Genomic DNA, 22,787 nt, shown 5'->3' with positions numbered 1-22,787 from the left:
AATCTGAGTTAAACAGCTTAAGGCATCCATCAGTTCCCTCTAAGGAGTCCCAAATACTTCTCCTCTGATGTCCTAGGCAGCTAACTCTGTCTTCGGCTTTTGTTTGGTTCCAGGAGAGGTATTTCTTTGTTTTTGCAGAGGTGTGGGTTTAAGGGGAAAGTGTCCTGAAGGCAGTTCCGAGAAGTAATGGGAGACCTCGAGATGATCTCATTTTTCCATTCCCAATCTGAGCACCTTACCAGTCTCCTGCAGAAGGAATCTCACCAGCTCTCACCCATCCCCGGGAAGATGGAAAAGCCCAGATGAAAATTATAGATACCGTACCCAACCGATCAATTTCAACCTTTTCATCCTCCAAACACTTTAACCACCTCAAATGAGCTGGCCATATTGACAGCTAGCATTTCAGCTCTTTCCTTCCCCTGGATGAGAAAGAGCAGTTCAAAGTACAAAGGGTCAGTAGCTGAGAAGCCCCAGGATGCACAGAACATGCTTATACTAAGGAGCTGTTTGCTGTTTATCTGAAATCCAAATTTAACTGGAAATTCTGTATCTTTACTTGCTGAATCATAGCACTGAGCTCAGTGCTTGCGACCACGCTGGTGCTCAGTGAATGCTCCAGAATTAAGAGTACCTGCTACTCTCGTAAGAACTGCCTGATAGCTGAGCCAGGCAAAATTCAAACTCTGCTCATCTTCCCTGCAAGCCATGACCTAGGATTGACCTTCTCTCCATGTGGGCCGTCTCTATCTGCGGAAATTCAGAACATGAAGGTTCACGGTGTGGGGGCGCCTGGGTGGCTCAGTGGGTGAAGCCTCTGCCTTCGGCTCAGGTCATGATCCCAGGGTCCTGGGATCGAGCCCCGCATCGGGCTCTCTGCTCAGCGGGGAGCCTGCTTCCCCACCCCCCACCCCCGCCTGCTGCTCTGCCTACTTGTGATCTCTCTCTCTGTCAAATAAATAAATAAAATCTTTAAAAAAAAAAAAAAAAAAGGTTCACAGTGTGGAGCAACAAGTTCTACACAATTTGGTTAACTAGGATATATATGGGATTTTCCCACAGAAATACTCAAGCCAAGACCCTCCGCCCCCCCTCAAAAAAAAGACGTCTTTCTAAACGTGGACCAGATTTGCACCTAAAAAGCCCAATGATCTACACAGCAGAGGCCCCCATTCTGGGCAGCTCCCCCGCCGCCAATTTTATGACATCTTCACTTCACCTTCTCCTCCCACAGGCCCCAACTGAGGAAGCTGTAAAATCCCGGGCAAACACAGCCATTTGCTAAGAACAACCAACCCAGGGCCCATCTGTACTTTGCAAGGGCTCTGCTTGTCCTGCCTCTGTGTGTCTCCATAGACGAGGTTGCCAGCTTCCCTCACAGCACCTGGCTGCTCTTGGAGGCCTTCGCTGGGTTTTCAGTATCTTCCCAGAGGAAAAAAAAAAATTTTTTTTGAAGAGTCAAAGGGAAGTCCTTCAAAAACTAATCTATGCCCTTCCTTCGTGGCCCCCGTAGGCTACTTAATGTTTCCTACTTTGGGCCCACAGGACAAGCAGCTCTCCAAGGGCAGGCCTTGCTGGTTCTCTGGCTCGTCGCTCTCCAGCAAGAGAGACCTTCCACATAGCAGGCCCTCGATAAACACTGAGGAAGGGAGCCTCTCGTCTGACAGAAACCCCAAAGCCAGAGCAGTGCGGGGAGGGCAGGGGGAACAACCCTGAAATCATTATCCAGCGCTGGACCCAATACCCACATTCTTGATCTATGATAACTGGGGGGAAAATACAGTGTCATGCCTTCGAACCACAAAAGATTTCCATGGTATTTAAGAAGTCCCTTTACCAGCTCTAATTTTAGGCAGAACTTAGGAGAGAGGCTACCAGTGCAAACAGAGGTAGGGGGCAGTGGAGAGGAACTGAACAAGGCCCCTATTCTGCTCAGCACGGGTGTTGGTAACAGGACACCCCTCTCTACAGGGAGAGGTAGGGTAGGGAATTCGAGGTGTGGTTGGGTGTCCCCCCCCCCAGTCCCATTACATAACCCCCAGCACATGCTCGAACCTAGTACAAAGTTCTCCCTGCATCAGGCCCAGTTCAGCTCCTGACATGGTGATTCTTGTGCAACAAGGCTGAGGAAAATATTTGGTTTTCAGCATCCAACTTAAAAAAAAAAAAACAAAAAACCCCACACACAAACAAAAAAACCCAAGTTAATTATTAAAAGAAGAAAGATATCCACAGTGACTTGCCCTTGAGTTTGGCCAGTCGCTTGGTCTTAAAAGCTCCCCAAACATCACCAAATTCTTTGCTGGTTCAGTTACCTAAGCATTAAAATAAATAGTAAATAAATTTTAAAAAAACAATAATTTTTAAAAATGACAAGTATCAAATCCCTGTGCTGTACAACTAAAACTAATATAATGTTATATGTCCATTATATCTCAATAAATTAAAAAAAAAAAAAGTAACGGCTCAAATCTGCTGTTGGCAGCATTTAGCCTGTTTTTCTTGGAACTTGGATGGAAACTCCAGAAAGATTCTAGAACCTCTTTAATGTCTAACCATTGTCAAACATCAGACGCCAGTCAAATGGCCTTCCACAGAGTCAAGCTACTGTTCCCCCAGACAAATAGGCGAAGGGCCCTAGCCTCCAGCCACGTGAATCTCATCTCCCCTTTCCTTTGGGACCAGATCACACCAGACAACTTGATTTATGCGGATGGGCGGAAAGGCAGCCAGTAAGTGATTCTGCATACCACCATCGTTAGTGGCCACCGCCACAGTAGGGTGGAAGGGAAAAAACACAAGGTTTCCTCCCGTCAAGGAATCAATAAGTTATTTAACAGCTGCTGCTAGATCCCAGTGGAAGAAGGGTGAAGGTTTCTTCCGCACCCTTCCAGCACCCTGACAGCTGAGGATTTAGCCAGATGAAGGATCACTAGGAAAAAAAGCAGAAGATTCCTCTCCAGCTTTTCAATGTCTTGAGGATTTTGGTTTTGGAAGATGTATGGTATTAGGCCTTGATGCTACTTAATTTTTTTGTTTCCTTTTTTTTTTTTTTCCTCCAAAGAGGAAATTAACTCCCTTCCTGTGTTGCTGTACATTTTGGAGAATCAAATGCTACTAATTTTTTTTTTTCCTTACCCTTTCCTTACCCCAGTCCAGCATTACTCCTGGGAAAATAACCTAAAAATTTTCTCAAGCTGGCATTCCAAATGGGTTTCTAACATTTACATTTGTCCTTCAAAGCAGATAGAAGGGGACCAAAGACATAAGAAACCCATCATGGCAGTTCAAAGAAGATAAAAAAGAGGATAAACTTGTCATTAGAAAGCCAGCTGACTTCAGATATTAAAGTCTGACTTTCGATTGGTGGTGACTTCATGCACTGCTTATCCTATTATGCCCAGATTTTTTTAAATTCCCTTTTATTTATTTATTTTTAAAAGGTTTATTTATTTATTTGACAGATAGAGATGACAAGTAGGCAGAGAGGCAGGCAGAGAGAGAGAGGAGGAAGCAGGCTCCCTGCAGAGCAGAGAGCCCGATGCGGGGCTCGATCCCAGGACCCTGGGATCATGACCTGAGCCGAAGGCAGAGGCTTAACCCACTGAGCCATCCAGGCACCCTTAAATTCCCTTTTAAAATGCCACTGCCATCCATCCCACGAAGAAGTCTTTTAAAAAGAAAACTCCATTAAAATATTCAACAACTGTCTTCTGCTGTAAACAGTCTTGGAAATCAGTCTACCCCTTTCTTTTTCCTTATCTCTACTCCCCAAAAGTCTGGAATCCTGCAGACCCGAAGCAAGTTTTAATCTTTCCCTCCAGTTTGCTTTTCAAATCTTTGCCAAAACAGAACAAACAACCTTAAAATAAATGCCTTCCCACAGGATGTTGAACAAACCCTACTAAATTCAAAGGGAAAGAAGTCAGGAACCACAAACTATAGATCCAGCACTGAAAGGGCATTAAATAAATCTTTATTTTTAAACTGGAATCTTGCAGAGCGAAAACAGGCCACCTTGGCACCCACAAATTCCTCTGGCCAGAATGCTAGAGGGCAGCCCCGGGCTGGCAGGCAGACAACGGAGGGCCCATCCTGTGGTGGGCTATCTTCTGAAAGGCTTTGGGTTCAAAACTATAAACACAAACAACCAAGATTGGATGGATTGTGGATTAAGGAACAAAGTGAGAGAAAAAAACCTCTGGATTCCACCCCCCCCAACCCCGGGACTGCAGTGGGCAGAACTTTTAGGTCACTGGGTCCTTGTTACTACTCAGCGACTGAAAACATCTATTTCTCTTTAAAACACACACACACACACACACACACACACACACACAAGCAACTTCACCAACCCATCTCAAATTCTTCCCCTAGTGATCAAAATACACGTGTGCCTCAAACCAAATCTTTGATTATAAGGCGTACAGAATTTAAGTTAACAAGCAAAAACAAGCGGGGACACCGATCTTTGTCTCAAAAGAGCACTTCAATAAGTCAATGTGGATTGAGGGCAAAGGAATGAAAGAGGCAGTCTTTGAACAGGGAATAATCCATCTAATTCCAAGTGGCTGGATTAGAGGCATTCCTGGACAAGCAGGGTCTAGATGAAGATAATGCTACACGAATGTCAATTTCTCACAAAAATAAAAAGAAAGAAAGAAAAAGAAAAAGAGAAAAAGAAAGAAAAAAACCACAACACACAGTCTCTGTAGGAGGCCCAAGACCAGGATGGAGGCACCTTGGAAAAGTTCACCCTTGGGGAGATGGCAGTTGGTTCTAAAAGGGGGAAGCAGGCGTGACAGCTGAGCATTCCTTCACAAAGTCCATCTCCCAGGACAAACCCTCTCTAAACGTTACACTTCATCAGACAAAAGCTCCTCCAAACGCCCAGGCAGCGGCTGAAGAGGGGCTGTCCACACCCACCGGCTGTACAGCTTTCCCAACCTGCCTACTCGTTTTGGAAGCCGAGCTTTTAATTAAACACCACCTCCCCGGATCTGTTGAGGCAAACTGGGGCTGGGTAAGAGCCAAAGAGAAGCTCCCTAAATACACATGAAAAAAAAAAAAATCCCCCCACCGCCTCCAATTCCCACCTCCAGCCAGCTCGCCAGGCTGGTTATATTTCCTTTGGATGAGTAACCCAAGGCCCTGGTGTATCTCTATGCACCAGAAAATCCACATCCAAGGATCAGGTTATCCCCTGTCCCACCCTTTGCAGGAAAAAACCAGGGTGTTGTTCCCCGCCCCCAATACACACACACACGCGCACGCGCGCACACGGGGAGAAACACACACACACACACACACACAATCTTCACAATCCTTCCAAGAGAAAACCTGGAGTCTGTGTATGTTGGGTGGGTGTGTGGGGAAATATAGTTGTTTAGGAGAACCCAATCTTGCCTTCAGGCTGGGAGCGTCAGCCAGTGGAAGGAGGGTCCCCAGCAAGGCTACTCTGGGAACTTCTGCTCCACGGCCCCGGGGAGGGCTGAGAGAAGGCATGCACACCCTCACCAGTTTAGGAACAGCCTAATTAATGCCTAATTTGCTCAGATCCTCCCCCCTCCCCCACGCCAGGTGGACCTGAAAGCCAAGGAGGGAGAGGAAGGCCTCTCTCCCAGGCTCTCGGACGGGGGGGGGGGGGGGGGCAGTTCCCGCCGCCGGGCACAGCCCCCCTACCCCTCCCCACCACCGCGCCAGCCGCCCCCTCCCCACCCCGGACTCGGGGGAATCAGGTGTCCGCCCAGGGACCCAGTCTCCACGGGTCGCAGACACTCCGTCCAGCGACAGACAATGGAAAACTTGGACCCGGGGCCCTGCGCCCCCATGGAAACGAGATGGTGCCGCCCCCTGGGACAATGAGCGTGGAGAGGGCAGGGGGCATCAGACACCCCCAGAGAAGCAGCCCGCCCGGTGACCCAACAGAGCCCGGAGCGGCGCCGCGGGTGAGCAGGTGACACCGGGCCGGAGCGCTCCCGCAGGTGGCCGGCGGCCGCGGCTCAGGCAAGGGCCGGGCGAGTGGCTCGGGGTGGAGGAGAAGCACCGCGGCGAGGTCCGTGCGCGGCCGCGACTGCGGCCACCGCAGCCGCGCCCCCGGCGTCCTACCTTCATGTCGCTGATGATGGTCTGGAAGAGGCCTCCGAGCGCGCTGCATTCCTTCTCAATCACAGCCTCCATTTTCCCGGCGCCGGCAGGGAGAGGACACACACTCGGGGCCGCCTGGACCGTGCGCGGGGCCGGGGCTCGCTCACCCGCGAGCAATTCCACTCTCCGAGCGACCCACCTCCGACTCACAGCCTCTTCTGCAAAGGGGACGAAGTGCCCAAGATCGGCTGTCCTCTGCCCCAAATACTAACAATAATTTTAAAAGCCAAACTGCTCTGCAGGGTGATTCGCCTACATGCAGTGCTCGGCTCCTGGCCTTAAAAATGCCCGGAGAAGACTGACAATTAGGCCACCACTGGTGCCCACAACAGAAACAGCAAAGCCCATCTTGAAGCAGAGAAAATCGCCCGCTGACCTGGGGCCAGCGCCATTTAAAAATGCAGGATTTTCTAATTTAATAATATTTTTGAAATTAAAAAAAAAAATCGCCCAACAGCAGAACGCTTCTGCTCGCGGCGTCCGGATCTGTTGCTCGCTGCCGCGGCCGCCGCCTCCTTTTCACTCCTGCGCGCCCGGCCCCGGAGCTCGCTCTGGCGCGGCTCCCGGGGACGTTCGGAGGGGCGCACGCGCGCTCGCGGCCGTGCGTCCGCCGCGGGGGCGCGGGGAGGGCGCGCGCTCGCGGCCGTGCGTCCGCCGCACGCGGGCGGGGCTAGGAGCGCGTGCCCGGGAGGCGCATGGAGCGCACGCAGCCGAGGCGAACCCGCGGGCGGTGCGGCGAGGATTCCACCCCCGCGGGAGCCGCCTGCTCCTGGGAGCACGCACGGAGCACCCCCTCCTGCCCTGGCCGCGGGTCGCCGCGCGGAGAGGGCGTGTCAGCGCGCCGCTGGTAGAGCGCCCACCCCACAATGGCTGCGAGCGCCGGGAACCGAGGGTGCACCGCAGCTCCCCGGGGCCTTGCCGGGTGGCACGCCTAGCGCAGTGCCCAGCATATTATAGTGAGCGCTCAGTAGGGCGGGAAAACTGCTGCTGCTGCTGCTGCTGCTGCTGCTACTGCTGCAGCCTTTTGAGAAAAAAAGCCCTTTCTGTGATACCAGGACTGCAACACCAGTCACGACTGCAGACAGCATTCCTAATTTGTAATTAATTTGTAATTAACAAATATGTAATTAAGGAGAGTTTGGGGGCGTATCCTATGGCTAGATGCCCAGTTCAATAAAAGTTGCAGGATGCTGGGAAAGTGGATCGATTTGCCATTGCAAAATAAATGGCCCTGAGCTATTGTATACTGTCTTTGATTTCTGGATATTGTTGACTGCCTGTGACTTGGATGGTGTTTTTTGTTGTTTAGGGAGGTGTGTGTTTCCCAGGCCCACTGGGGGCATTGGGTGTTGGTGTCACTGCAGAGAGCCCTGTTGGGACGTTTAACCTGGAAAGAGTGAAATGTTCCTGAGCTGATTTGGAGGCTGGTGGTTCATTCTCATAGCTCCACCGCCTAACTGCACAGAGCAGGAGCCCTCATTTAGATTACCACCAAAGAGGCAAAGAAGAAGGGAATCAAATGAGCGACTTTTAAAGACCTTTAAACGCAAGCACCTAGCTCTTGACTAATCCCCTGACCTGTGGACTGATCATGTGAAGCACAAAGCACAAGAGAAAAATACTGGGGAGGAGACAAAAAAAAAAAAAAAAAAAAAAAGGCAAAATGCTGTAGACTTGTGTCAGACTCACTCACTCAGTAATAGGTAAAGTTCTGGCTTTAACAACTGCGTGAATCAAGAAAATGCTTGGTGGACATACTACAGCTGCAGGAGGTAATTTTACCCTCGGCCACTCTGCCCAACTCTTAATTGTAACTGGTCTCCACCCCTCTCCCAAAAATCGTAAGGAGGAGCGTTACTTCTCGAATTAACCAATCTCTTGGAAAACCGTGCTGGATCCTGTCCCCAAGATTATGTGGATGTGTAAGTCACATTTTCACCTTGCCAATAATAGTGTTTGACATACAGTTTGCTCTCAGTCATTATCATTGTGATTTTTAATACTATTGGTATTATAGTGATCAGGTCACTGCTTATAGAGCCTGATTGTACTGGGTTCAAACTCCAGTTTACAACCTACTAACTAATTCTATGACTTTGGGCCAAACTAATTGGACCTCGGTTTCCTCATCTGTAAGTGGGGATAAAGACTTCGTAGGGCTGTAGTGACTTTCACTTGCACTAACATATGTAAAGCATTCAAAACAGTTCCTGGCATATAGTAAGTAAGCACTCAATAAATCTTACAGACGTAGCTTATTCATAATACCCAGCCACTATTCATAATAGCCAAGATGTGGGAACAACCTAAATGCCCATAATGGATGAATGGATGAAGAAAACATGGTATATCTAGACGATGGGATATTATTCAGCCTCAAAGGAAATCCTGCAGTACATAACAACATGGATACAACTTGAGGACTTTGTGATAAGGGAAATAAACCAACTACAGGATAAATACTGCATGATTCCACTTATATTCCACTAGCTAAAATACTCAAATTTGTAGAATGGCTGCCAGGCCCGGGGGTTGGGGGAAGGCGGTAATGGGGAGTTGCTAGCCAATGGACACAAAGTGTCAATTACACAGGATGAAGTAAGTCTAGTGAATGAGGGGTTTTGAACAAAAAAGGGACATCAGATTGACACCCCTACATCACATTCTTTCCCCAGATTTAAGCATCCCTCGAACTCTCTTCTCCCTTCAAAATGCCCAGCACTGGCTAGGCAGACATCAAGATCTGACTAACATGCAATTCCTCCCAGGAGTGTTTGCCTTTTCTTTTTATTTTATTTTTTTTTTCTTAAATAGCTCCTAGGAGGAGGAACCCAGAGGAATGAAGCTTTATTAAAGGAATTTCAATTCGTGTGATCTCGGAAAGGAGAGATTGAGAAGCCAGGAAGCCTTCTCAAAGCCACTCCCATCACCCTCCTTGACCTGGGAGAGGGTGGTTCAGGATAACAACCTCCACCATCTCGGAGCTCTGAGACTTCTGGCAGGTTGTTTGATCTCTGGAGACAGCCTCTGTTTCCTTGCAGGTTCCTGATTCATGGCCTGTTTCCAGGGTTAAAGTAGATATCAAATGCCTCTCCCGTAGTAGTCTACCCAAAGGACTTCCCTTCCCTCTCAGAAGTGATTCTCAGCCCCATATATACCAGGAGCTCTGCCTGGTCCCCAGACTTGGCAATTGGAATCCCCTGGGGAATTTTAAAACACCTGTGCCTGAGTTCCACGACCAGGGAGCCTGATTTAATTCATCTGGGCCATGGCCTGAGCATCAGGACTTTTTAAAACTCCCCAAACGATTCTAATGTGCAGCAAATTTGAGAACTTTGATCCAAGGAATTTTGAAAAAAGCCACTCATGTTTGGGTCTTACCCCTAAACAATTAAAGTAGAGTCTCTTGGGAACCGGGCTCCAGATTTTTTTGAACGTATTTTACACATATCATTCCATCCCCATATAAGAACATAGAGTCATATGTATGTGTGTACATATGTGTGCATGCATATTTTGTCATTATTTGCTTTACACAAAGAGAATCACATCACAGTGGCTTTTCTGCCTCTTGTTATTAACACTTCCTCTTGGGGGGTCTGGGTGGCTCAGTCAGTGAAATGTCTGCCTTCAGCTCAGGTCACGATCCCTGGGGCCTGGGATTGACCCCTGCATCGGGCTCCTCACTCAACAGGGAGCCTGCTTCTCCCTCTCCCTCTGCCCCTTCTCCTTGCTCAGGTTCACTCACTCTGTCAAATAAATAAATAAAATCTTTTAAAAAATAAAATATTTTTTTAAAAAACACTTCCTGTTAACACTTCTTACCATCAACAATTCCTGGGGCACCTGGGTGGCTCAGTCAGTTAAGCATCTGACTCTTGGTTTCAGCTCAGGTCATGATCTCACAGTCATGGGATCAAGTCCCGCATCAGGCTTCACGCTCAGCACAGAGTCTGCTTTGTCTCTCCCTCTGCTTCCATGCCCACTTGTCCTCCATCTCTCTCTCAAATAGGTAAATAAATAAAATCTTTTTTTTTTTTAAATCCTATAGAAATATCTCCAGGTCAATTAATATTATTTCAATACATTTTTTTCATTTAATTTTTTTTTTACTTTGCTATAATCTCAGATGTACAGAAACAAGCAAGAAGAGTGCAGAGACTTCCACATTCACCCTGCAGTAGCTCTCCCGAATGTTAACCCATTACAGTATTTCCTATGTGTCTCCGTTTGCTTTGGGGGTCCCTCATGAGATTCCAGTACGTGTCCAGGTTGCAAGGGGAGGCCTCAGGGATGCCATGAAACTCCAGGCAATTGTCTGTGACACTTCTGACTTGCAAGGGATCCTCGCACAGGGGCAGCTGTGCAAGGTGATGAAGAGGGTAGGCTCAGAGTCAAGCTGCCCCGGTATGAATTCTGACTTCTTTGCTTCCCAGCTTCTCATGCCTCAGTTTCTTCATCTATAAAATAGATAATGGAAGTGCAGACTCCCAAGGGTTTGTGAGGCCTAAAGGGGATGTACTCACACAGTGAGTACTCAGTCAAGGTTAGCTATTAACATGTACTGATCATCATCATGGCTCATGTGTGAGATAAAATTGGTTCAAGCTCCCCCTCATGACCCAGGAGCAGAACTTTTATGAGCCCCTACCCCCTCCATCCCTTGGAAAAATTGGGGAGTTGTCAGTAGATGAAAGTGTCTCAAATTTACAAATTGGAGGACTTTTTGAAAATGAAACCAGCAAGAATCAACAAATACTATCTGTTGCGGTGATTCATTGTAAGAGTTGTTTTTTATGTGTTGGTAGATGGTGACCTGTGGTGTGCCCAAGGATAATAGAAACTTGGTGTACAGAATGTGTCACTGAGGCAGGAAACTAATGAAAGAAGGTCTACCCTCATGAACTGATTGGTAGCCAGGCCAAAGTAAGGCTGGAATGGCGGGGTCATAAGCCCATCCTGTCTGGGGGGAAGGGGGCCAGGCAGCATACCTGTGTGAAGCAGGCCAACTGTAAGTTCGTAAGAGGAGCGGGGGGAGCTCGTGCTCTAGGCCCAGGCCAAGCCAGAAGGTGTGCCCTTAATTGCCGCACATTCCACTCCTTCCAGAGGGGCTGAAACTTAGCATCTTGATGTGAAGTTTTCTAAGATCTAAATATTTTTAAACTTCCCAGTTTTTAAAGTCTCCTCTGCGGGCCGGTTTGTAGCATCTGACCATGGCAATCCCATAGAGAGGCTGGTTCATAGGGAAGATGTAAAAGAGGGGGGAACGTATAAGGGACTGTTCAAGGAAGAGGGATCCTGTCTAATGGTTCTAAGTCACCAGGAAGGTGTGCCTGCCCCGTACTGGGGTAGGGGACGGTTCAGGCCATTCCTGAGACATTTCTTGAGCATCTACTCTGTGTTGAGCCACACTTCTCCCAGGAGCATCTGATTTCCTTCTCCTTGTTTATATTGTCCCAGGCTGCCTGCTGACTCCTAATTTGGCAAAATTAGTTACCTTGATATTGAATAACCTTGATATTGAGAACGGGGCTTGCAGAGGAGCACACATCCCCGTTGCAAATTATGGAACAAGACTGTCCAGGATCTGATCTCTTCCTCTTCTCAAGCTTAGCTTTTTCTGTTTCATACAATCACAATGAGAAAAGGGGGAGTTTTGTAAGTAAGATACAAGTTCTGGTTAGAATAGCAGCAAAAAGAGTGAAAAGCATATTAGAACCCCTTACTTTTTTTTTTTAAAGATTTTTATTTATTTATTTGACAGAGAGAGATCACAAGTAGGCAGAGAGGCAGGCAGAGAGAGAGGAAGGGAAGCAGGCTCCCTGCCAAGCAGAGAGCCCGATGTGGGGCTCGATCCCAGGACCCCGGGATCATGACCTGAGCCGAAGGCAGAGGCTTAACCCACTGAGCCACCCAGGCGCCCCAGAACCCCTTACTTTTAACAGACCACATGAAGCAATTGAAAAACACCTAGCTATATATAATTTAATCAGAGACAACTGCATTTATCAAAAAACAGAAAATACTGGGGCAGCTGGGTGGCTCAGTGGGTTGAGCCTCTGCTCAGGTCATGGTCTCAGGGTCCTGGGATCGAGCCCCACATTGAGCCCCACATTGAGCCCCACATCGAGCCCCACATCGGGCTCTCTGCTCAGAGGGGAGCCTGCTTCCCCCTCTCTCTCTGCCTGCTGCTCTGCCTACTTCTGATCTCTCTCTATCAAATAAATAAGATCTTTTAAAAAAATGGAAAATACCATACATTCTGCAAAACCCAACATTTCCCTATGTAAACATTTCACTGTGTTTTTTTTTTAAGCATATTCACAGAGCTGTGTGAACATCACCACAACAAATTTTATAACATTTTCATCAAAGCAACCCCTTCCCATTAGTATTTATCTCTACCTCTCCTACCCCAGCCCTTGACATCTACTGATCAACTCTTTGCCTCTGGGGATTTGCCTATTCTGGACATTTCATGTAAATGAAATCATACATTGGCCTTTCTCATCTGGCCTCCTTCATTTAGTGTAATGTTTACAAGGTTCATCCACGTAGCACATTTCTGTTCTTCCTTCTTTTTTATGGCTGGATAACCCATTGTAGACATAGACCACATTTTGTTTATCCATTCTTCAGCTGATGAACATTTGAATTGTTTCTTCTTTGACTACTATGGATAAAGGTGCTATAAACATTCATGTGTGAGTTTTTGTGTGGACATGCATTTTCAGTTCTCTTGGGTATATATTTATAGTGGAATTGCTGGGTCATATGGAATATCTATTTGCAAACTTTTGGGGGAATTGTCAGACCATTTTCCAATAAATGGTTTCTTAGTCCATATAATCTCATTAGGTTTTTCACAACATGAGGTAGTTCTAATGTCAGTCTATTCAGAACAGTGACACCGTCTAACTGCATCAAGAGATTTGGTTGCTGTGTCATCCCCAGCTAGTCGCTGGGGGTATGGTAAACCCCTCCATTACTGGCATTGCACCCATAGCAAACTGTTTATGGATTCTTCCAGTAGCATGATTTTAGAAATTTTAAAATTTATTTTAGAACAAGTCTCTTGTTTAGATGTTTCTAGCACTGAGACTGCCAGGTAAACAAAATTCTACTATAATGCTATAATTAATATTCTGTCTATATCTGTCTCTCATAAATCTGACTAGCAGGGGTCTATCACTGAGAGTCCATTAACTCACTGACAAGGCCAAGTTCTGTACCTACAAACCTGCTTTCTGGTTTCTTTGGACAGCAGAGTATATAAAACGGCCTGGGAATTAGGCAATTAGGGAATTGGGGAATTGGGGGCAAGAAACTAAACACCAGCCACTTAACATCGATAGTCTTTGTTATGCTGGCTTTGCACATTTAAGTGACGGAGGTGGAGGTGGCTCGGGGCTTCCTCTCTCCAGCAACCCCACAAACACGCCTATAATTTCAGGAGGTTTTGCCAGGGCAGATACAAGTTTCCTTCTCCTGTGTCTTGGGCTTTTCTTTAAATTAACCGTAAACACAGGGACATAGGAGGCCTGTCTGTAATGTGCTAAGGTTGATTTGACATGAGTTTGGAGTCATAGAGATTAAAGTTCAAATGCTATGTTTCCATATTATAGCTGTGTCCATCAGCAAATTACTTGGCCTGCCCATGCCATTCATAAAATGCAAAATAGTCTCTTTCTTTCTTTCTACTTCTTTTTTTTTTTTAAGATTTTATTTATTTATTTGACAGAGAGAGACACAGTGAGAGGGATCACAAGCAAGGGGAGTGAGAGGGGAGAAAGAGGTCCCTCGCCCAGCAGGGAGCCCAATGTGGGGCTCAATCCCAGGACCCTGGGATCATGACGGGAGCAGAAGGCAGATGCTTAACAACTGAGCCACCCAGGTGCTTAAAAACGCAAAATACTCTTACTTCTAAATCTTGAAGACTAGAGACAATGATGTGGTTCCTGAGCCTAAGCTTTAACAGGCACTCAAGAGTGTGTGTGTGTGTGTGTGTGTGTGTGTGCGCACGCGTGTACAAACGTGCATGTGGTTCTCAACCAGACTGCTGGCATTCTCTCTTTAGATTTTCAATATGGAAGGCTTTGTTTGGGGTAACAGGGGTGAATTTAGGCCACTGAGCCAGGAGACATTTAATCAATTGTTTCAAAGCAGTTCTGCCTTGTTTACTTTTAATAATGGGTTTGTTTGCTTTTAATAATAAGACCCAGACCCAGCCCTTCTATTTTCTGAAGCTGGGCAGTAAATGGATGCTTGGGAACCGGCACTCAGCAGCAATCTCCGCAGCCGCAAGTGGCCAGGGGCCCCTGGCAACAAGTGAGAACAGGTTGTGCGTGGGGAAACATTCATTTGCAGAGGGTAATGATATTTACCTGTGATCCTATCCGGCAGCTTCAAAAGTGGTGGCCAGAATTACCCAACTAATGAGCACAACACCCCCTGGCCTTCTGGCCCCAAGGCAAGAATGATGTTACGTAATATCTCCCCAGTGATGCCCATCAGGAGACAGAGGGAGAAAAAAGAACTTGCCCACCTGAGCTTTCACTAGCTGTGGAACCTCCAGGGAGTCAGAGATCCTTCCGGGGGCCTTACTTTCCTCTGTAAAATGAGAGAGAGGGTTGGTACCTTCCAGGTGATGTTACAAGGGTCCTCCATGTGATGATGGCTGACCTTCAGACCTGATTTCAGGTTCACTCTTGATCTTCGTTGACTTTACATATATATAGGCATGTCTGTATGTCTCCTGGGGTACATGTATGTTTGGAAACAGCTGGAAAAAGATAGGAAAGAGATAAATGCTGTTTCTTCCAGGTGGTGACCCAGAGAGGCATTCCCAGTGAAAGAACAAAGTCACTTCCCAGGGGATGCTTGATTGCTTAAGGCATGCCTCCCCATCCCCCCCCCCCGTCCCCCCCACCCTGCCCCGACACTACCTTGGATTCTTGGACTCTCCCTACCACTTTGTCTGTCACTAGACAAAGCAGAAGGAAGCACTATCCATTAGCATGTCCCAGCTGCGACTGGAGCACTTCTTTCCCTGCAAAAAAACTTGTTTATATTTATTTTACTCTAAATCTATTTTAACCTAAATATATTGAAGAAGGAGAGGCCTACCCATCTCACTCTTCTGATAGACATGTTATTTTCTGGAACAAATTCAAACCCAGTCATCAAATGAAAATAGATTTCCACGAAGCTGTTCCCCATAATTTCAATTTTTCTGATAGGGAGCTTACGACATCAAATGGCAACCATTCTCTTGTTGGTCATAGTTAATTATTTGAAATAATATCTTTATCCTGAGTTGGATCCTTTTCCCCCATTGAAGGGAATTTTCTTAAGGACCTATAATCAAGGCACTGTCTTTCCTTCAACACCATATCTCAGAGGAGAAATGTAAATGGCTACACAATTTACATACCTGTTAGCCACTGCGTCTCAGTAACTTACTATTATAAGAAATTACATATATTATCCAAACTATATTCTCAACATATTTGTATATTCTTTTCTATAATGTAATTTCTGCTTTAGTTTAATATATATTGCAATATATAAAAATAATTTGAAAACTGGATTAATTTAGCAAAAGCGATTCTCTCAGGGGACTCATTCATGAAAATGGAAAGATCTTTTGTCAAGTAATTTCCCCCCCCAGGGGACCTTTAAGTAGCAATCTCCCCATTTTGATTCAATCTGTAGCAATCTCACTTAGCTGCATTACTGGACCACTTCATTGTGTAAAGGAAGGTAAACCGTATTGGTGACCATTTGGCTCTCTGTTTTTGTTTTTGTTTTTTGTTTTTTTCCCCACTTGCTACTAATCATTTGGCCATTAATCAGGCTCCCCCAACCCCAGGCCACTTGATCTGTTTGCAGGATAAGCAGGGAGGGAGGGCCATTTCTCCAGCTAGGATGGCTTTCCAGAAGCACGATACAGAGGGGCATTGGAGTTACAACAAATGATTAATTGAATAACTCACTCAGAAATGATGTGCCGCTTTAAAGACCTAATAGCTGATCAAGTAAGACCTTAAGTAGTAACCTAAGAACAATTCTTGGGGGGAAAACTTTTTTTTTTTAAGATTCCCATTAATGAATTTCTACAAATGCTGGACGTATGATAGACAATAACATTTCCATAATTTTGATAATATGCATTTACATTTGCATAACTCTACACAGTTTATGAAGTTGGGGCACCTGGGTGGCTCAGTTAAAGCCTCTGCCTTCGGCTCAGGTCATGATCCCAGGGTCCTGGGATCGAGCCCCGCATCGGGCTCTCTGCTCAGCGGAGAGCCTGCTTCCTCCTCTCTCTCTGCCTGCCTCTCTGCCTACTTGTGATCTCTGTCTGTCAAATAAATTAAAAAAAAAAAAAAAAAGGGGTGGGAGGAGGTGGCAGAGATGGGGGGGAGCAGGGAGAGAGCAGGGCGAGGAGGATGGTGGGGAGAAGGGGGTTGGGATGGCCCTGAAAGTCCTCAGCTGGACTCCTATCCCCGAGAGGCAGCACACTTGGAGCTGTTGACTCCCCAAAGGCACCGGGCTAGGAAGTGGCGGAAGTGGCACCAGGACCCAGGACTCTAATTTGAAATCTCTTTTAACTGCACATCACCTGAGCATCACAGCTGAAACCACTTATTTGGACATTTCTCACTCAGGAGAGAAGGGCGTACTGCCTTCGAAGTATCTGGCCATTGGGGGCCTAGGGGTCCAAGCAAGATTGTGACCGACAAAAATCATCTAAGTCCCAGGATGCATGACCACATTATTTTCCGATATCTTAAAGGAATGGGTTCCTTTCTGCGGGGACTTCATGGAATTTACTGCAAGGGGACCACACAACCTCATGAACCCCCAAGCCCACGAGAGATTAAATATACAAGCAGTGGCTGGATCATGTTAAAAAATAAAAACTTTGTAATAAAAGATACCAGAAGTGATATGTTAATGAAAATAAATAAATAAATAAAATAAATAAAAACTTTGAGCCACAACCTGCCCAAGAAATGCATCCTTTATCTACCTTTTGCAATAAACAACCCAGGTAACCAGCCTGCCCTGAAACAGATTTGCAAGAAGCCAGATTGCCCTCTCTAGCGGCAATCCAGGAAGTGAAACAATAATTCTATAAAAATCAGCTCCAAACGTCCAGAACTTGATTGATAACGGATACCTTCCCTGTTTTTTTGTTCCCTTGCTTCCAACTTGGGACCAATCAGAGAGAGCGACATATGTCCTCCTACCCAGTAGGATCTCCTGCTTCTAGTTAGCCCAACTCCAGCTTTCCAACAGCCTCCAATCGGGGCACACAGAAAGCCGGAGTTCCTTCCACAATGAAGCTCCCAGACTCTTTTGCTGAAAGGCCAGTGACCGTGGCCGGCCGACTTTCTTGCGATTGCGTATAAATAGCCTTTGCTTTTCTCATTGGTGTGTCTTCGTTGATTGGCCCGGTATAAATCAGAGATGCAATACGGCTTATTCATACACATGCCTCTCCCTTCAAATATTTGTAGCTGTTATTTTGGTTGATATGGGTCCTAGCCCCAGCCCCGCCACTGACTGCACATCCAAGATCACAGATTTGTTCTTCTTGCTGAGTGGTTCTAACACACCGAGCTCTGCCCTTCTCCTTCCTACTTCTCGGAGTCATTACCTGCTCAAGGCCAGCGGTCTGGGCCCCTCTGGCCTGAAGTTATAAAAACAACAGTGACCCTCACAACAAAACACCCCGAATGGCAGGGGCTGTTCTGAGTTCTTCGTGTGTATGATCTCATGTAAGCTCCGGCTGACCCGACCAGGTGGACGCTAGTTGCATCCCTTTTCTGCAATTGGGGAAACTGAGGTATGGCGGGGTTGAGTCATTTGTTCAAGGTCACAAAGCTGGTGTGATCTTGACAGGACTCCAACACAGGCAGTTCCCCTCCAGAACCTGGACTCCTCACTGCTCCGGGTCCACCCCTGCCACATCAGAGGTATGCGGGCAGAGCCCACGGCTGCCTGTGCCCCACGGAATTCCCAGCACCTCCCTCAACGGTTAGTACATAGTCCATGCCCAGCAGGTATTTATGGAATGAATGAATGAATGGCTTCTATCTCATCTGTTCGGGACCTAGCGAGACACTTCATACACATTGGAAGTTAATACTATTCAGTGTCCCTGACTGTGTTCAACTTTCTCCCTCGTCATTGTTAACAACCAGAGACAAAGGCTTAACTTTACACAAATTGCAGTTCGTTTGCCCTGTCCCCACCAGACTTTGGTTCGTATTTACCCCATGTCTAGTCCTGTCTTTTGTTATATTTCGATGCCCTGTTGGATGAAAAGGACCATTTGTCCTGATAGTTGCTAGGAAAAAAGAGAGAGAGAGAGAGATCACTTGCTGCTTTCCCACCCAGATTTATACCCCAAATTCGTTCCTCTCTCCCTTCAGGTGCACTGGTTTTACTCCCCATTTACTGGCTGTGTCCTGAACACATCCAAAGAGCCATCACCTGTGGGTCCCCTCACCCTCTCTCGAGAGCTCCCCCACTTCTCCTTGACACCATTTACAGGAGGCGGTGCCAAGTTTACGGACTCATGAACAGCGACTCTGTGAACCCAGTTCGCACACACTGAATGCTGTGGGATCCTGTTCGCGGCTGGCAGCTTTTTTTGGGTTGTTCATTTCCCCTGCTTGGCACGAATAGCTTTTTCAGGCCTCTCCAGGGATGTGGACTATTTTGCATTTGTAAGCCACCTTTATGGAAAAGGGCCTGCAGGTTTGAAGGGCCCCGTGACCACTTACTCAGAGACGTGTCAAGGCCTCGTTCATCGGAAAGTGGAAATGCATGGTAAGTGTGACATTGTGAATGTCCTTGTGGCACTAGATGGTCACGCAGGACTCCAGCGTGGCTGAGACCATGTCTGAGAAATGGAATTGTACTGATGCAAAGGATTGCTCTGCAAGCTTTTTAAAGTAGGGTGGGGGGATGAAAAAGGAAGTGCCATTATGTGGGGTCAGGCTAAGAGAAAAGGAAGTTTTCAGCCTAAAGGCTAGACGATTTTGCCCTTCCAAAGCAGGGCAGGGGATCTAACCAAATCCCAGGTAATAGTCTCACTATGCTTCCATCCTGATCATCACGATGGCAGACGGAGAGAAGTTTCTGAGGTAATTTGGGCCCCTTTTCTGTGCCAGGCTCTTTCCCTGTTTAATTCTCACACGATTGCTATGAGAAAGTTGCTGTGGCCTTACTGTGTACTTGGGGAAAGTGACACTCAGGGAAATGACATGGTGTGGCCAGTGTCACACTGTGTCACACTGCTAAGTGACGGAGTTACTAATCAAATTCAAGGTTGCTTGGTGCCAAAGCCAGGTTTTCCCCCCGTGCCACCCACATGCTGTCAGTGACAGGCAAACAAATCAGGGACAAATAAGGACTGGTTGCATTTCCTTCGTCTAGTAGGCGTTGCTCTTTTTGTGATTTTGAAGATTCTCCTGGCTGCGTCCCCTTGGTGTCTAGTGGTGACACTCCTTTCAAACACCAAGGAACAGTGCATTCTCTTGTAGGAAACTGAATTCTCTACGACAAGCTTGGTGGGGAAGGGTGCCCCGGAAGACAGGGTTGACAGTGGGCACAAGACAGGGAAAGTCCCCTGTGGGGAGGAAGAAAAGCAGTAGGAGGAACTGGCCAGAGACTTGAGTCACTGTGGGTGCTGAACCACAAAAGACCTGAGGAGGACCTGGTGTGTGTTTGTTTCCATGACTCCCTGCCCATCCCAACAGAAATGAGTTTCCCTAGGGTGCTCCCTTATGCTCTAGGCATTCCTTTCACTATCAACTGTTTGTTGAGTGTTTCCACATGCTGACGTAGAGTTCAGATTAGGTTCTACTGCGTAGATAACACACACGCACACGGTGGCTTAAACAAGGCACACATTTATCTTTCTGTCCTGTCAAAGTCTCCATGTTGGCTGTCAGGACAAGTGTGGTGACTCAGGGGTATCATGGGGGACCCACCCTCTGTCTTTCTGCTTTTCCCTCCTAGCTGTATCTTCCTCCTCCAAGCTACCTCATGGTCCAACATGGCTGCTGGGGCCCTTACTGGGATGGAAGAAGAAGGAAAAGCAGAAGAGCAGAGAGCAGTCCTTCTCAAATGAATCAGCTACTTTTAAACAGCAAAAAATCCCAAATAATGCTTCCTCTTATATCCTACCAGCTGGAATTTATTGAAATGGACACATTTGGCTGTGGGAGTGGCTAAGAATGATCATTGTATGGGGGGGAGACTGCTGGACACAAATACACACAGCTAAAAACAAGGACTTACTGAAGGAAGAATAGATGTTGTGATAGACCAGGAGTCTGTAAACTATGGCCCGCAGGCTAAACCTGGCCCACTGCCTGGTTTTGTAAATAAAGTGTTAGTGGATCACAGCCAAGGTCATTCGTTTACATATTTTCTAGGCTATTTTTGCTCTGCTACAGTGGGGTTAAGCAGTTATGCTGAGATACACCCGATTGAGTATCTGACACTCTACAGAGGACGTTCCCTAACCGCTGGAATAGACAACAGCATTGTGGGGGGCACAGCAACATCCATGACATCTTCCTAGGCACCCCCAGAGTATCCCGCAAGCTGTGACAACCCAAACTGTCTCCAGGCATTGCCAAATGTCCCCCAGTGCTGGGGGAGGGCGAGGGGCAAAATCGACCCAGCTGGAGAACCAATGAGCTCATAGTGAGGCTTAAATGAGATAGTGCTTCTATTACACGTGCAGGCGTTAGGTTGATAACTATTATCATTATTATCACCAGTGTCCCGGAAACGTAAGCTGAAAGAATGCATACACGCCCTGGAAGAACAAAATACCTCACAGAAGCTATTTCTGGTTCTAGGCCGGCAAAGGCGAGAAAGGCAGTCTCAGCTGTGGCGAACAGAGTTTTCTGTCAAACCCACCAACAGGTGCCTGGCATTATGTTAGGAAGGTTGGCTGAGAGACATTGTCAAGTGAGCTGTCAGTGACATCTGCTGTTTTGTTGCGTGATTTCATTTTGGGGGGAAATACCCACCCCCGCTTTCAGCCATGTGCTTTGCCTGAAGCTGACCTCCACATTGGTTGCCGAGGTGGATCACAGGCGTCAGGCCCAAGTCTCCTGGGGAAGCCCGTTCTCCCTGCCACAGTCCTTAGTCCTGGATTGGGAACCAGACTCAAGCCAAGACGCAATCAGAAAATCCCAGGGGTTTTCTTGGACAACTCAGCTCTGAAGATGGGGTTTCCCTTCTCCATTGCACTTGAGCATGCCAGGTCATGAGATGGGGACTGTGGCTGGGAAAGGAGGTGGTGTCTGGTGTCTGAGAATAAGGCCCACACAGAGGAGGATGGAGTTGAGCAAAGAGACGAAAAGAAGCAGGTTGCTCTGATTTTTGTATCAACTCCTGTATTCAGCCGTGCCTGAAAACCAATTTGTTCACCAACTGTTCATGTTCTTGCTCTAATAAATTCCCTCTTGCTTTTTAGTTTGGGCTAGTTTTTCTGTCCTTGACATCAGAAGATTTCTCCCCTCCAGCTAATCCTTGATCCCGACTATACTAAGAGCACTTCATGAGTCTCTTTGCATAGTTTGAAAAAACAGGCTCCAGCTCCCTTTCTCTGGAGTTCTTTTGGCCCAAGCTGTCCTCCATGTGCTGGCTCTGCCTTAAGGCTGGCTTCTCTAGTAGCAAAAATGGGGCAGCAGGTTCAGGCCTCACAGATAGGTGCTACCAAGAATGAGAGAGGAAGAGTTTTCTTAGTTCAAAACCAGCAAACAGAAGTCCTGGGGTTCCCTGTGGTTAGACCATCTTGGATCAAGTGTTCAACCTTAAACCCGGGTGATAGGTAGGGGATCTCCTTGGTTTGTAGCTAGGGCCTGAAGCTAGACTCTTCAGGGCCTGGCTCAGTGCCATCCAGAGCTTAGAGCTACTTCTCAGTGGGGAGATGGCATGGGTGCTGGGAGGCACGCTCACTGCTCGCTTGAAAAGAAGAAAATAATATGAAATATCAATGAAAATGTCACCTTTTGGTGACATCTTTCCATTTTTCTCTATTGGACGTCAGCATGCCTTTCCCCGGGTTCTTCCAAGATTTGTTTGTCAATATATTAGCAATTACATCTCAACTGTTAAGAGTTTCTTGTCCAGCATTTATTTTCCTTGCTAGACAGTTTGGGCCGAGAGCAAATCCAACATCTTTTCTTTTCCCCCAACATAGCCCTGTACTCGGTGGAGGCCTGCTCTCTGTATTTATTTGTTTGCTGTATACTTCGATTTTATTTTACACGTGATTTCCATGAAGATTATGCTAGTAGCCATCTTCTTGGCACCAAGGAGCTCTCATCTGAATCAGAGACGCAGCTGAAAGTTGGGCCAATAACAAGATCCTGTTGTTTGAGAGAATTATTTGATTAGCAACACAACGGAACTCTCTGCAATAACCTGCCGTGAACTTCAGTCCAGATTTTGAAAGGCTAGACCTGAAATGAGGGAGAAGTGTATTAACTAAGTACACTGATTGCTTTCATTGACCAGGAGGTGTTTTGTTTTGTTGTTGGTTTCTTTCTTTCTTTCTTTCTTTCTTTCTTTCTTTCTTTCTTTCTTTCTTTCTTTCTTTC

The 22,787-nt window shown here is 46.8% G+C and overlaps 2 protein-coding genes across 19 annotated transcripts in view; both read right to left on the bottom strand.

Moving 5' to 3' along the window:
• The window catches only part of MTSS1 (MTSS I-BAR domain containing 1), a 154,766-nt gene extending 148,118 nt beyond the window's left edge, over window positions 1-6,648 (bottom strand). For all 18 annotated transcript variants that reach the window (XM_032873555.1, XM_032873560.1, XM_032873563.1 and 15 more), the window contains exon 1: window positions 6,109-6,648. In XM_032873555.1, the coding sequence (XP_032729446.1) occupies window positions 6,109-6,180 (72 nt within the window). In that variant the 5' untranslated portion in view covers window positions 6,181-6,648. The remainder of the gene's footprint in view (window positions 1-6,108) is intronic.
• A 169-nt stretch (window positions 6,649-6,817) lies between these two features.
• LOC116876990 overlaps window positions 6,818-22,787 on the bottom strand; it is a 165,297-nt gene continuing 149,327 nt past the window's right edge. The window contains exon 4 of the mRNA XM_032873446.1: window positions 6,818-7,017. Coding sequence (XP_032729337.1) covers window positions 6,818-7,017 — 200 coding nt within the window. The remainder of the gene's footprint in view (window positions 7,018-22,787) is intronic.

This window comes from Lontra canadensis, unplaced genomic scaffold (assembly GCF_010015895.1).
Source record: "Lontra canadensis isolate GAN:19392208 unplaced genomic scaffold, GSC_riverotter_1.0 scaffold49, whole genome shotgun sequence".
NCBI lineage: Eukaryota > Metazoa > Chordata > Mammalia > Carnivora > Mustelidae > Lontra > Lontra canadensis.
This window is presented reverse-complemented; position numbering and strand designations above follow the sequence as displayed.